The sequence below is a fragment of the Hippichthys cyanospilos genome, chromosome 7, assembly GCF_059441005.1.
Source record: "Hippichthys cyanospilos isolate Australia breed blue-spotted pipefish chromosome 7, RoL_Hcya_1.0, whole genome shotgun sequence".
Lineage (NCBI taxonomy): Eukaryota > Metazoa > Chordata > Actinopteri > Syngnathiformes > Syngnathidae > Hippichthys > Hippichthys cyanospilos.
The window spans coordinates 5,430,057-5,446,142 of NC_142375.1; the positions used below are offsets into that span (position 1 = coordinate 5,430,057).

A 16,086-nucleotide genomic window follows, 5' to 3' on the forward strand; every position below is an offset into this window, starting at 1 on the left:
AAGCTGATTAGTGAATACACTAACAGGGGTGTCACACGTGTTGGCTTGGAGTGAAGGTCAGGCATGGATACATGCCTGTAGGATGGCAGGAGGCTCTCATAGTGCCGCCATGTGGCATCCAGGTATGGCCTGGTGCTGTCTGCGGAGTGATAATGCCACGTAGCCTGGTACAACATGTCAACGGACGGGATGACACTGACGGTAGGAAGAGGAGGAATATGACATGGCAGGACTATGGAGGGGAAGCTATGCGAAGTGCCGCAGTGGAAGAAAATCAAGATGAGGGAAGTCTATATGCGACAGATCAGGGGTCGGCGACCCGCGGCTCAGTGTGGCTCTTTATCACTGCCCTAGTGGCTTTTAGCATATGCAAATGTTTTGCATTGATAATCATACTCTAATGAACATTTTCTATTGAAAGAAATATCATTTGTAATTCACATGATTGATTTAATTTGCGCAATTTGTGTACATTTATTAAGATGTATAATTTTGCATATGAGATTTGCATGTTTGGCGTATTTTCTTTTCTTTACAGTTTTACAATATAATCGAGTGAGAGCTGTCCTGCTGACACAACTAAATTAAAAAGAGGAGTTACCCTCATTTGCGGTTCACTGTCTGTCTGCCTATATATATATATATATATATATATATATATATATATATATATATATATATATATATATATATATATATATATATATATATATATGTGTGTGTGTGTGTGCGTGTGTGTGTGTGTGTGTCTAACGAGGTGATGAAGTCAGTAAATAATAAACTAGTGCTAGAGCGGCATTTTATTTTCTATTGCTGTTTTGGACTAGATACAGTAATTGGCAGTAAACTGTTTTGGGGAAATTGTGACCCGGTTTGTTATAAGAAGGTGTACAATTTTCAATTTTTCTTTTCTAACCTTCAGTAAAGTTGAAAAGCTTTTTTGTTTTGTTTTGGTTTCCCAAACATTTGCTTTTTAAAAGGGACCCCTGACTCCAAAAAGTTTGAGAACTCCCGATTTAATGAATTTCATCATTGAAGTTAAATTTAAAGCACCGTCGTACAGCACAGTAGTCATATGATTTGTGATTCCTTCTAGGATGCATGTGCTGCTGTGAAAATAAACGTCTCATTATTGTGGCCTACTTAGTCATTTTAATAGTGTATGAGGATAAGCGTCTGTCGAAAATGGACGGATGGATATTTTGGGTCACCGACCTATGTGGTAAATAAGGGGACAGCACATGGCGTGAAGAAGATGGGACATTGTCAAAGAATATAGGAATGAATATTAAATGTGCATTGGGGAGTATAGAAAAGGAGAAAATATGTGAGGCAGACAAGACAGGAATGACAAGAACATTCAGAAATGCAAACAACTTGGAACAAATACAACAACCTCTCAGATATAAAGAGTGAAATTACATACTTGGAGCGCGTTTATTTTTTAAATCAAATTGCATGACGGTTAGCAAGTGTAAACAGGGGTTAAACAAAGGATGGAAAATGATAGTGATATTTTGTTTTGCGCAACAGCTGGTCACATAAAAAAAGGTATACAGTACTGTATATGCATATTCGGTTTACCTGGATGAGATAGGCTGCAGGATTCCTCCTCTTTTCAAAGTGCTTCTGTCTGTGCTGCTCCTGGACCTTCAGAGCAAAACCTGAGCCCAGAATACCCTAGTGTCAAAGGAAGACATTTTGTGAGCCGGTGCTTTAACAAAAATAATACTATCATTTTTCATGATGTGAACTAAACATAGAAAATGTTCAAGGTGCCCTGTGGAGTTTTTATAATGTCTTTGAAGTGAGCAAGTCTCCTTTTGTTCTGAAGCCAATCAGTCACCTTGCAGGTCATACTTAACAAGGTTTTGCATAGATTTACGTTTGACACCTAACAATAAAAGATCACTAAAATTTGACTTCAGCTATAGCATGTTGAACTCACTCTACTTCTCAATATTATGGGCCTCAACAGCTTGTCACAATTGAATTGATGTTATACAATCTTTGGACTTTAAGCTGCTAATGGTTCCTCACGATTTGAACCCTGCGGCTTGTAGTCCATTGTGGAGTTTTTCTACGTTCGCCAGCAGGGGGCAATATAGGGTCTACAAAAGCAGACAGACGAAGAAGCTGTATTGATTTTGTGTTTTAACTGATATTTTACCCACCATCAGGAGGCACTCTCCATTAGTAAACACAATCAGGCATATCACTGTTGTGTTGATTCATTATTCTAACAATTCCAGTGAGTTAGTGTTTTGTTGAAAACATGTTGGTGTTGCTTTTATTTCTAAGCGTGCAGATATGTTCAAACTGTGTTGAAGGTGTGCTAGTGCTGCTCTTATTTCTAAACATGCAGGCATGTTCAGCCTGAGTAAAAAGTTTTGACTTAAAATGAAAATGAAAAAACCTTACAATCACCATAGTACTGCATAAATATGCAGTGCGGCCTTTACATGATAAAAAAAAAATATATAAAAATAAATATATATATATATATATATATATATATATATATATATATATATATATATATATATATATATATATATATATATATATATATATATATATATATATATGTGTTGGTGGTGCGTCTTGTTGTCCATAATTTGCGTGCGTTGCCGTACTTGAATCAGGTAAAGATTCCGTTAATATGGATGAACACTCAAGTGCTTCAGCACTATTTAAGCCATAAATACGCATGGTCATGAGATGCTCCTGCTAAAGGTTATCTCAGGAGCATATACAGCGCCTTTCATTGGCTATTTAAAAATGAGATCCAATAGATGGGATAGGTTGGAGCACTCAGAAAAATATTGTCTTGAAAAGTCTACACTTACTGCAGGTAAGGCAAAGAAAGAGATCCCCAACAGCGCAAACCCGGCTGACAGCATCCTTCCTGTCCACGTCTTTGGCGTCTTGTCTCCATAACCGATAGTCGTCAGAGTGATCTGCGAAAAGATGTTCCCGATTTATGACACGAAAATTGTACTTATCTGCAATTTGGTTGTTCGACCGTATCATATACATTGTCGTCCTTTCTTCAATCACATATGCAAATGAGGACCTTAAAATAACAGATCAGGCTGGCATCTTAATGAAAGGACTTACCGTATGTAATTGAATATGGCAAAAAGCAAAGGTAAATGTTATTTATGAAACTATGCTTAGTAAGGAGTGAAAAAAATCGAATACATATGGTTTCAACTCTGGCAATAGCTATCGTTCAAAACTCACCGTGCCCCACCACAAGGCATCAGCATAAGTGGCAAACTCCTTGTTGAACTTGTTCTCCACAAGGTAGACAAGGAATGAAGAGAAGATAAGAACCAAGAAACCAATGTACCACGCCGTAACCAGTTCCTGTGGGCAAAGATCAGCAGGCATTCAGAGCACAATGTTACAACTTAAATGTCCAGCCATTTCAGATGGCTTCTTCTTAGTGGTCAAAGAACTAAGCCAAACTGTGAATATTTGCATATTTCTAGGTTGTCTAAGTACTAGTTAGTGTTCATGGCGTTTCTGAACACTTTGTTGCCTCTCCCTGGTTTACCAAAGCTGACAACCACAGCACAATGACATGTATTCATACTGCTTCAATTGTGTCATATTTTGTGCTCTTACATTCACAAACAGGTGCATTTTGTCAATTTTATGGGACAGAAATACACAATGCTTTTTAAAATTACAGGGTGCACATTTATATTGAGCCTCTTGTACTTTGATACCCTAAATACCAGAGGTGGGCACCTCAGATGTAAAGTCTATCCCGACGATTACAACGCTAGTGAAAATTGCACTTCTGACATTTTTAATTCGCCGTTTTTTTAGCGTTCCCGTCATTAGTCGGTCCGTCGGCAAATTAGGCATCCGTCGGCGACGGACTGACGGACAATCCGTCAGTGCTGACCAAGTGCCCACCTCTGCTAATTACAATCCGGGGCAACTAATTACTCCATCACATTTTTGTAATTAAATGTTTTGTAACTGTATAAATAAAACCTGTCCTGTCAAGGCATCTGAGGTTTGTTCAAGAACATCATCATGAAGACCAAGAAACTCAACCGACTGGTCAGGAATAAAGTTGAAGAGAGGTTTAAAGTATGGCTAGATTATTAAAACATCTATCTATTATCTATCTATGAATTTTGCTGCGTAAGGGACACAGCTTGCATATGGTGGAAGTTGGTCAGGTCAAATTGGACCGTAGTGTACCCCGTCCCCTGCAAAGCTCCACATGTGGCAGTGGAGCAATATCATGCTATGGATTTTCTTTTCTTCTCAAGGATAGAAAAGCCGAGCAGAATTGATGGATGGAAGAGGGGTGGCGCTAATTTCAGGGCAATCCTGGAAGAAATCTGTCAGAGTATTGGATTTAAGAATTCTCATGTTCTCATGAGACATGAACATTGCTTTTCACAGATGCTCTCCATTGAATGTTCTTGAGCTTGTTTTGCAAAGTGTATTGGGCATGTCTAGATATGCAAAGCTGGTAGAGACATACTGAAAAGATTTGCAGCTGTAGTTAAAGAAAAATGCATGAGATGGATACACTAGTGTTCACATGGCTTCCGGTTCATGGCAGATGTTTGTTTTGGTGTTTTTAGGTTGGTCATAACTATTGTCTTTTGTGAGTGGCAGTGGATCTTAGCCCACATTTTGTCAGAGTGTGCACCACTTGTTACTTTCAGTCCTTCCACCATCATCGATGGTGGCATTTTATTTCCAAGGCATTTCAATGGCTTTGGATACAGTGACAGTAATCCTTGACATAGCGACGGGTTCATCGTAAATAGTACAAACGTGTTACTATTTCTGTAAATATATAATTGTATTTCATTCTGAATGTGAGAACATGAACTATAGAAACTTCTAAGTTTAGGAACTTCTAGAATCATTTGATAATGTAAATTAAAAAAACAAACAAAAAAATTAAATGTAGTAAAATAGCTTGTGCCAAAATCATCCAATCACAGAAAAGTTTAAATGAAGCATTGAAAGTCCAACTTTGCTTCGGCAGCTATGTGTGCGTTGTGTGCCTATACATTTCAGCATTTTACATTATTAATTATATGAAAGATTATTCACTTTGATCCTACAAATTGCTACCAGTGATGAAATGTTCTATATGTAAGAAACTATATGGCCAGCATGTTTAGTTTTGGTCATGATGCCTACCTTGCTGTGTGCGTAAACCACAGAACCTAGCAGCTTCCATGTACCCCCTCTTCTGTCCATGCGCACCATGCGCAGGATCTGTAGAAAACGGAGGCTACGCAGGACCGAAGTGGCAAAGATGTTGCTCTGGCTACCTGCCGACACCACAGCAACTGACGCAATCAGCACTATGATGTCTGCGAGGTACACAAGAAAGTAGATGTTTAGTGCGCATAAATAATTATGCAAACAATATTGGTGTCTACAAAAAACATGCAGGAGAGTATACGCTTTCAGGATTTCAGGAACACACCACTTCTGTTGGACTCCTTACACCATAAAGTTTTCAGGTTTCAAGTGCATATCATATGAAGTCATGATGCATATGCCCAAAAAAAACATCTCATTCAATGCCAAAGACATATTTTTATTATAACTGAATGATAGCTGTTTTTAGATGCCCCTTTAGCCAAACACTTGAAACAAAATGGGAAGAATAAGTAAGTACAGAGGATTGAATGTACTTGAAAGACATAAAAATATGTCTTTGGGATTGAATGAGTTAAGTATAAAGGTAATCAACTACTTTAGGTATTTAACCCTTTCACTGCCAATGATTGCTATAGATGTCAAAGATCCATTTTTACTGGCCTGGCAGTGAATGAGTTTATAAAATTATTTCACGGACCCCCTGGAGTCAGACCACGGACCCCCAGGAGCCTGCACTTTGAGAACCACTGTACGAAAGAACGTACAGTAAGTAAGGTAGAAACACATTTTTTTGTCAGCTTTGAAAGATGAGTGAAAATGCTCCAAATCGTCTGGCACTCGATGGGTTGCCTTTTCCAAAAAGACACTGAAAGAGTTAATAACTAACTATATTTTTATAAGGCACGCATAACTTTTTCTTTCATGATAACATTGTTGAATGCCTCATTTCCACTGGTGGTGGGCTGCAATTATGACTCTAAATTATGATTTTGAAGGCACTCTGGTCAATACTGTATGTATTCTATCTCCATTTTGCTGTGCTCTGTTTACTCTTAACAGAAAACAAAAACACGCTGAAAAGAGTTTTTCATATTTGCTGGTGTCCTTCCACATAATAAAGATTGCATTTATCACAAGATAGTCTCGTCAATAACATGTTTTAGACTCCCATCTTTTCTATTTTTCTCAGCAGGTAGTGCAATTGTGAGCTTGAGTACATGAGCAACAGCAGCATTTTTTTTCTTTTTTTTTTATGAAGAATTTATTGACAGAATGATGTCGCCATTCTTATCTATGGGAAGCTCAGATGTACAAATGTATTCACAGCACTTTCTCCACTTTTATGATACAGCCTCATTCCAAAATGACCGAATGACTTTCGCCATAATGACAGTGCTTTCTATCCACATTTCAAAATGGATTAAATCAATTTATTTGTCCGAATGTGCACACTATTCCCTACATAGTGCACTATACACCATTTTGTAGCATGTCTGAAAGTCCAGGCAGGGTAAGTATTTTGCACCCCAAATTACCTACAATTCACTTGGAACAGTAGTGAGCACTGATAGTCACACAGCAAGCTAATGTAACCACAATGCAGGAAAACAAAATGATGCAAGGAGATCATAAGAGGTATATCGTAAACATGGAAATAACGCATTCATTTTATTTCATTGAAAACGTGTACAACAAAGAAATACGATATAGTTTATAATAACAATAATAATATCAGTGCTACGCAAACGCGGTCTTTGTGGGTCGGTATCCTGCATGTTGTCCAGGTTTCGTTCTCCCCCCCGCGCTTGATTCAAATGATGATGATGACTCAGATGTTCCCGATTATTTGAATCAGGTGTGTCAGGGAAAAAACAAAATTGGAAAACAGGCAGGATTCCGGCCCTCGGGAACCAAGTATGGACACCTCAGCAATAGTCAGAGATCCTACTGCGTCTGTGCATAGTGGTCACGTGATATACGACGTTGAGCGAGTCGTGAGCCACCTGCTCGTCAAAGAATCGTCAAACAAAGTGAGACAACTACTACAATAGGGAGGGACTTAATGGTGAATGAGAGTTTAGGGTATAAAGGTGAACATTCACTGATGGACAATGTTTACCATGAAGGCATTTCTTGGCATCATGTCATCCTCATTATGGACACTTCTTGTTTAATGTGGCACAATGTGTAATATTACCACTCGACAGCTAATTGCAGTCCATTAAGCCTGAAACAGGGCTCCTGTCACATGCGAACCCTTCACAAGGTTTCTTATTTCTCCCCAAATGGCGTTTTGAGTTTTTCCTCGCCCTTCTGAGAGCTTTGTTCAGAGGATGCTTTTCTGAATATGTGATCTTCTTTATGATTCTTTCACTTGTGAAGCTCTTAGAGGCTCTGTTGTATCTAAGGGGGTATATCAATTTTTTGACTCAGCTTGATTTTATAATATAATCATTGTTTTGCTGCCATTAAAGTTGTGACAGAAAAGAATGCCTTTATTGTCATTGTAGAGCTGGTATGCTCCGATTGGTACATATTAAATCAATAGGAACAATAAATAAAATAAATAAAATGAAATAGTTATTTTCAGAGTTTTCTTGTTTTGTTGTTATTTAGAGCATTCATTTTAAAATGTTGCCCTCTACTTGGCACTATAGAGCCTCAGAACTGGCTTTATAGCGCCAAGTAGAGGGCAACATTTTGAAAGTTTGATGACAAGGATGAGTTTTGTCTGGCAATGTTTATCACCCTGCTCACTGCTCAGGTATAGAGAGCTGGCAATGTCGTCCGGAGTGGACGCCCTCACCCTCGTCCACATTCATTAAGTATCATAAATTAGGAGTTACATAATGTTCCATAATGCTGTCTTTCAGAGGTGGGCAACTTACATTTTTTTTGCTGGTCTGACATTCATCAGAGCCCCGACCCTTTCTGTCATCGTCAGTCTGTCATTTTTCAAGCAATGCAAAATTGTAATTTTCTGTCCGTCAGTGTATTTTTGCCCAACCTTTGACCACCACTAGAGGGCACAGTTGATTTTTTTTCCTGGTCCATAATTCTGCATTCATACTAATTGTTTTTTCTGTTTTAGTACTTACAATTAAAGTTAGCACCAGGGCTGTGTTTACACTGCAATTGAAACAAGGTAATATTCGTGTAACATGAAAACAAAGCTAGTTAAGGGCTTTAACCCTTAGCTATAATACAACATCATGTTTAATGCAGGGGAAGAGAGTGCATTTAGCAACCACGTCCACTGGATGACATTGTCATGCTTTACATGATTCTCAAATGATGGATGTCAGTTCTCATTTATAATTGCCTGCCCTACTATACTATACTATAGAAGACTGTTTAATTAACATGTGTCCAAATTTCATCTGTCACATACACTACAAGTGAAACATAGTTCTGCTGGGGTTGAATCTACTTAAAAAGGTCTTTAATTAGGGAAATGAAAATAAATTTCAATCTTTCATTTCCTGGCCAAGAGTCAATCAGAGAAATAATGCAATTTTTTTTTGCATTCATTGGTTACTGGAAATGCCACCCCAAATGCTCTTTCAGCAAGAAAACTGACAACCAGGACTAAGACAGGGAGCAACTACACATAAATGTCTGGTAAAGTCAGCTGTGTTATAGTTGTGAAAGACAAGTAGGAAATTGAACCAACCCAGTCTATTCACTCAACTGAACAGATTTCTCCACTGCTTGGTGGTACTGTAAAGTGACTTTTGATAAATTGACAGCAGACGGATTGCAGTTTGTTCTATAAAAACGCAGCAATATGGTAGATAAACATCCAAGTCAGTTGAATCATATTTCAGTAAGCAAAAAAGGGGTGAGGTGAGCTGACAGACATACGATGGACATCAGACGTAAGGTCTATCCTGACAATTACAGCGATGGATGAAAATTGCAATTCTGAAATTTGTAAGGCGCTGTCATTTGTCAGTGAATTGGCAAAATGGGTGTCTGTCAGTGACGGACTGACAGACAGTCTGACAGCGCTGACAAAGTGCCCACCTCTGCCAAAAACAATCATTTTTGCATGTGACGACTGATTAAAGGTTTTGTCAAAAGATAATATAAGCGGTGATAGGAACTATACCCTTATGTCCCCGGGCTCTGGATCCATTGCGGGAGAGGTGTGAAGCATCTCCTTCTGTAACTGTAAGTACCCACCTCTGCTTTTTATGCTTAGGTCAGTAAAATGGGCTGGTGACCTGTCCTGGGAGTACCCTACCTCATGCCTAAAGTCAAGTAAGCTAAGCACATCCACTACGCTGTTGAGGATAAGCTTTACTTAAGTTATATGGATGAATTAAATGGGAGGGAAAAATCATATACAGTAAATGACAAAATTCAATCAGACATTTGTTTATTAGCAGCAGCTATGTTGAAGTTAAAACGTCACCACTCTATCTTGTACTGTTGCCCACTGCACATTGCTGCTTGTCTCTTTACACAACCCTCTTGAGATAAGCAACATCATAAACAAGCGCATCAACAAGAGCTGAACAAAGTGGGGTCACATGTGACCCTGGAGTGAGCCTTATTCCCCTTCCATCAGTCTTTCCAACTGTGCTTTCCAAGAAGCAGCAGAGGGACTCAAGTCTTAATATTGGAAAAATAAAAGGCCATTGATGCAAACTCATTACGTAAATGCATTCTTCTCCTGTGAGCTTTGACCACAGCTCGCCATGACACGTGCAAATGCTGATCAGTTGCATGCAATGGAATATGGCCTGCGACCCAAAATTATACTCCGGAGGTGTGCCCGAGCGCAGAGGAATAAGGCAAACGAACGACGCAACAGGCATTGAAAAAACGGAGCGGAAATAATAAGAAAGACTGTGAACTTACAATAATTCGGGGAAGCGGCCGTCGGGTGTTGTAATAACTCACCAATGACGCAGAAAGGCTTTCTGGCAAAGCGGAGTCGTCCCTGCCATCCTCTATAGCGACAGCAGCATCCTGCCGACCAGATGCGGATGATGTACTCCAACCCAAACACCACAATCATGACAAACTCCTACAGGATGTTCAACAAATGATGTGTAAATAGTCTTAGCGGAAGGCACCGACCGAGATTTCATACATTCAGCAAGAGCCTCCAAAGATGAAGTTAAAATGACAAGCGGTACTTTATAGATTAGTATCTAAATTAAGGATTGACATCTTAAATGATGGAGCGGGGCAGCATGTTTTCATCAGTGCTACTGGGAGGCCACATAGGACCATCCATCCATCTGTGGATCCTCTATACATCCTTCCATTTTCTATAACCGCTTATCCTCACTATGGTCGCATGCTTGCTGGTGCCTATCCCAGCTGTCTTTGGGCAGTAGGACCGTGCACTTCTTAATCAGATGTACAGCAAATATGTCTGGTTTGAAATAGGGACAAAATATTAATATGCTGTTTGTCTGTATTTAATTTTTTGTTTTAATGAACCAAAAGTACATCATAGAAAATCAAAATATTTCTTGTATATTATATAAAATAATTTACAATGCGCATATAAAAGATCAAGCTTTAAACAGCACTGGATTTGAATAATCAAATTGTGCATAAACTCATTACCATTCAAGAACTGATGCTGACATAAAAAAGGCTTGAAGAAAATGAAAATTAAAGGCAAGAACACATTTTTTCCTCAAGAAAAAAAGCCTCAAAATTTTAAGAATGCATATTTTACTCTATATCATTCCAAATCTACTTAGTTTAGGACAACCGCATACAGAGAAATGCATTAGAAATCAAAGAGAAATAACATTTTCTTTAAACACAAGCTTTCTAAAATGTAGATTTTCCACACAAAAATGGAACTCCCGCTACCCTCACTAAATTATTACTTTTTAAATCTATGAATAAGATATTTTGAAGGTGATGCGATGCTACACTGGATCCCAATGTAACACTTTGAAAGGAGTGTGTCATCTACATGTGGTCTACTGTAGGAGGAGGCAAATTTGTGCTCGCTCACATTTAGGTACAGCAACAGGATCCGGTCTTGCTGTTGGTCACGGTGGAGTGGCCGAATCTTCCCCAGATTGTGCATCAATATTTGATAACCCCCATATCTCCCACCCATGGTAGTGCCATAAAATAACGATGATAATCATTATTCCAATGAACTGGTTTGTATAGTCATCCAGAGGGACTGCCCCACTGTCATTATCTTTATGAATGAAACACAGTGAAGTTCACCGCACACTAGATTTGCCCGGGTACGAAAATATAAATATATAAATAAATAAAATGTGCTACACGGAGTGTGTTTGCACCTGTCTACCAAAATAGAGACAAATTACATTCGTTTTTGGGATCAAATTGCATAGTTAAAACAAACAAACAAACCAAAAATCTTGAACTTTCAACTGCGAACAAGATGTCACTATGATTGACTAATTTCAACCCTTTCTTTCATGGGCAAACAGGGAAAAAAGTGTATCAAAACAATAAAAAACAGACAAAACAAATGCTCGCTTCTGTTACCTACCAAAATAAGAAGACAGTAAGAGGAGAAGTCCTGATGAGCTGGGATAGTAGAAAACACTGAGAGCACCAGACAGCTGAAGACTAAGATGAACCTAGGCAAAAAGACGAAAAATCATAAATACAATACTCTAAGCACGCAACTTTTGAAATTTACAAACCGGTAAACCATGAACCTATAACTCAAGTTACTTATTAATCAAATGAATCGTGTTTGTTTGTGCAATATGTGCTGCAAGGCGCAAGCAATACTTGTAAAAAAATCGTCACATTTGACACACACACAAACATACATGCGCATAGTGGTTTTTCCATCATAGTGGGCGCATACCATTGACATGTTGCATTCCCTAGTCCCTAACCCTAACCTTAACCATCACAACAGACTGTCTAACCCTTACCTTGACACAAACCAAAATCCAATTCAAGTGTATACTCCAAAAGCAAGTCTTTACCATCTAAAAAAGGTCTGAACTTGTAGAGTCCACCAAAATGGTCCTGACAAGGGCAAGAGGTCCCTACACAGACAGTAAAACCCAAGATTTGGTCCCCACCATGTTCTGCACCAAAAACCAAGGGCAACAACTAGGATGAAAAAAAAAGTCCTGTTTTCCAAATTAGCAGAGGTTTTCAAACAATGCACTGTCAAAGGAGCATTGGGTATAAAGTAGCACATGGTGTTCTGGTCATTCCTTAAGGGTAGTGAAACAGGAAGGAGGAAGCATCAGGTTGCTTGTCCGTTAGCACAGCTTTATTGTAAAGCGAAACAGCGACAAAAGTGCATGTAAATGTGCGCAAATGACATTTCCGTCATTCGTAAAAAAAGTTGGACTGGGTTGAGTCAATACTTGGGGAGTCCAATTTCCGAGTCTGACACACCTCCAAGTCAAATGCCTAAGAGTTCAAGCCTTTACGGCGACTCCAGTATAGGTATATACTACAATACTGTAACACTGATCACTTTATGGACCCAGACTCTGTTGTCTGTAAATTTGTGTTGTCATTTTGTACTGTAACTAAAACAAAATCCGGAATAATTTGTATACGTCAGAGCTACTATGTGTTTTTACCAAAAGCATGCCATGCAGTATACAGTAGTGCTAAAGTACTTGCTATTTTGCAGCCAAGCACAAGTTATTACTTCCTGCAGTCAAGCTTACTGCTTATGTAATTTGTCTCCAAGTCTCCACAGCTGTATTGAAATCGAGTCTGGGGACTCATTACTGTCAGCCCCTCGGTGCAAAACATGTTATCACAGAGTTGAGAGGAAGTCTTTCAATTTTGAAAATCTTTGTAAATCAGGATTATAAAGAGCATTTCAACTGTAGCTGTGTGAAAATAGTGGGCGTGCAAAGTGTCTCACTGTCCCACAGCCTACGAAATGGATACAGAACAGGACAGTCCTTTTGTGACCTGATTAAGACCTTGGCCGACATCAGCTAAAAGGTCACTAGTTTTCCACAGCCACAAGCAGCATCATGCCATTTTTGACCCATGTGTTCTCGCTTTCCACTGTAGGAGCTCTTCTCGCCATGTGAAGAGCTACTGGTGTTTCCAAGCGAATTCAAAGTAAAAAGGAAGTATCAAAGGTTTAAGCGTGTCTCTGCTGACATTTTCATGCATTTGAACAACGTGAATTTGTCTGGAGGACATTATTTAGTGACAATCATTGTCGAGCTGTCAGTTGAACAGCAAGCTCCTTGTCATGAGCACACCTACGCCTCTTACACTTGCACGAGGTTGTCAGAGCGCAAAATAATAGTGACAATCAACTTCCTCCACTCGTAGCCTCACTCGTGTTTTCCTGCTGAATATATTTACTTTAAAGGAAGGGTGCTGAAAAGCACAGCGACAGGGTCATCAAGCACTCAATGAAATTCATTAATTAGTCCCATAAAATTGCATTCTCTGTCGTGCTTGGTCCCCGGGTGTTGTGATGCATCTCGATTGGTCTTAACTTTGAAATGAGCAATTTCGTATTCATGTAACTCCAAGGCAACGATATGCAGACGCACAAGAGATGGTCACCAGGCTGTATCCTTACACATTGTTGTACTTTTTTTTTTTTTTTCTCAAATGCAACTCACACTCATGCGAAGACCAAATATCATCTCAAATGTCACAAAGCTGTGATCAAACTACGTTTGTGTGATCCACTTTGAGGTCAGGATTATGTGAAGAGTTTGGCGCATCACACCTCTGGTATTTTCTCCTGACAGCCAAAGAAGTTAGAAGTCGGTGTAACCTAGAGCCTTACTGCATTTAATGAAGCAGCAAAAAAGAAATGACACGGATCAGAGCTCACTGATAGACCGACGAGGCATTATGATGACAGCATATAGCTTCCCTATTTCATTTATATGGGGAAGCTGTTACTCGCAGGGTATGGCAATGCTGTCCATGGTCCTGAATTCATTCTACACCATTCGAAATGCTCAATATAAATTGAGCCCTGATTGAAAATATAAAAATTAATATATATCCAAATATATAACATATGTAACCAAAAGTATTGTTTCAAAATTTGTTATCCTCCATATACCTGGGGTAAAGATTTTTTTTTCTTGTACTGTGTGCTGCAGCCAAATTATTGAGAAGACACGGATAGCTGAATGTGCCTTTAATACTTTTTTAATAATGACAAATAACTGCATATAGTGTCTCATTCTTACCCGATTACACAAACTAGATTCATTCATTTGTGTTGGCTTAAACTTGCTTGATAGTAGAGTGGCAAATTCCTGGTGTGATGTAAAGGCATGCTCATGCCAACTTTTGTATTTCTGTAAATCTTCAGGTTGGTTCCAGTTATTGCAATTTACTAAATGTAATTATTGTGTATGTATGTATGTATGTATGTATGTATGTATGTATGTATGTATGTATGTATGTATGTATGTATGTATGGATGGATGGATGGATGGATGGATGTATCTATGGATGTATGCATGCATGCAGTGGTGGACCATCAGGGCAAGCAAAGCCTTCTCATCTGGCCTGACATAACCTAACATCATTATCAGAATTATAATAAATAACAAATAATCCATATATATATACTATAAAAATTGAGTCAATTTTCATTTTAAATGTATTATTTCTAAATTTTTTCTGTTAATTGAGAAGGCCTCAGGCAGATTTCATACAGGCTGGCGAGACAAGATAGCTGAATTCTGATTGGATAAAAACTCTAACCTAAAACTACAATACTGGATGGAGCGTAACCAAATGAATATAATATGACACGAAGAGAAGAGAATATGAAGAATATGGAGAACCGTAGAAAGAGAGACAGAGAATTGCGATAGCCAATCAGATCACGAGTTGGCAACACTAAGGTCGGCTAGAAGGCCTCACATTGAATGTGACATGTACAGTACACGGCCTGTAATTGGATGGATTGGAAGAGAGGCAATGCTATGCAGATCAACCAAGCTACACTGTGTTCCTTTGTTGATGTGCCTTAATGGTGTAGCCTACACCAGAGCCAGACCCGGGGACCTTTAGCAAAAAATCAAATTTATCTACTTGCTTTTTAAGTCATTGAAAGAAGGATGAATTTTGTGTAGAAATAAGTGTTTTGGACAACAGTCATTTTGGTGAGTGCAAGCATTTGATTTATTATTTCATTTTTAGTATGTTTCGTAAGTTTATTTCATTCATATTTAATTAATGGATACCACGTATCACGTGTAGTGGTAAGTTTCAATTGCTGATACGGGTTTATTGATGTTTAAATGCTCCGGGAAATAGCCTATGTTTTACATTATTAGGGTGATGCAGCTCCCAGTGATGCGTACGTGTGCTTCTTTATATGATTTCTCCATAATGGTATTATGCGGAGTATGTAGGGCATCATTGTGAAATGCGTGGACCGGCACTGCATGTATGTATGTATGTATGTATGTATGTATGTATGTATGTACAGTATGTGTGCCACAAATATTTGTCACAAGATGCCATATGGCCCCTCATTAAAGCAGCTAACTGAGGTATATAGAAATAAGAAATACCATATGGAGCAAGTTTGCTAATATACATTTATTGTGACTTATGCAGAATACCTAGTAACAATGTTTGGAGATCAGAAGGTAACACATTTTTCGGGAGTATAGTCTTTTCATTTCATGTTTTTAAATCATGTTTTGTGTGTGTATTGTTGCAGGGTTTCAAATGGATCTCAATCAAGAGATGTTTCTGCCAATACAGACGGATGTGACCGGGCATGCATCCTCACTTCTTTAACATGAGTGTTTCTCACACACAATCCCCACTATCCACTTTATAGGAGTGGATCGTGTCCAGACAGTCACTGGTGGAATTGATCTGTGTCATTTGCTCATCAATTGATCCATTTCCCCATTTGAGAACACCCGCGGTGACTTTCTCATTCAGTATCATTTACTTGGTGACACATTTTTCAGAGTC

General features: G+C 38.7%; 1 protein-coding gene across 2 annotated transcripts in view; it reads right to left on the reverse strand.

Moving 5' to 3' along the window:
• LOC148420771 (potassium voltage-gated channel subfamily KQT member 5-like) overlaps positions 1-16,086 on the reverse strand; it is an 84,536-nt gene that overhangs the window by 22,659 nt on the left and 45,791 nt on the right. For both annotated transcript variants that reach the window (XM_088420566.1, XM_088420565.1), the window contains exons 2-7: positions 11,663-11,753; positions 10,066-10,192; positions 5,188-5,363; positions 3,247-3,372; positions 2,850-2,960; positions 1,585-1,680 (exon numbers count right to left, since the gene is read on the reverse strand). In XM_088420566.1, the coding sequence (XP_088276692.1) occupies positions 1,585-1,680; positions 2,850-2,960; positions 3,247-3,372; positions 5,188-5,363; positions 10,066-10,192; positions 11,663-11,753 (727 nt within the window). The remainder of the gene's footprint in view (positions 1-1,584; positions 1,681-2,849; positions 2,961-3,246; positions 3,373-5,187; positions 5,364-10,065; positions 10,193-11,662; positions 11,754-16,086) is intronic.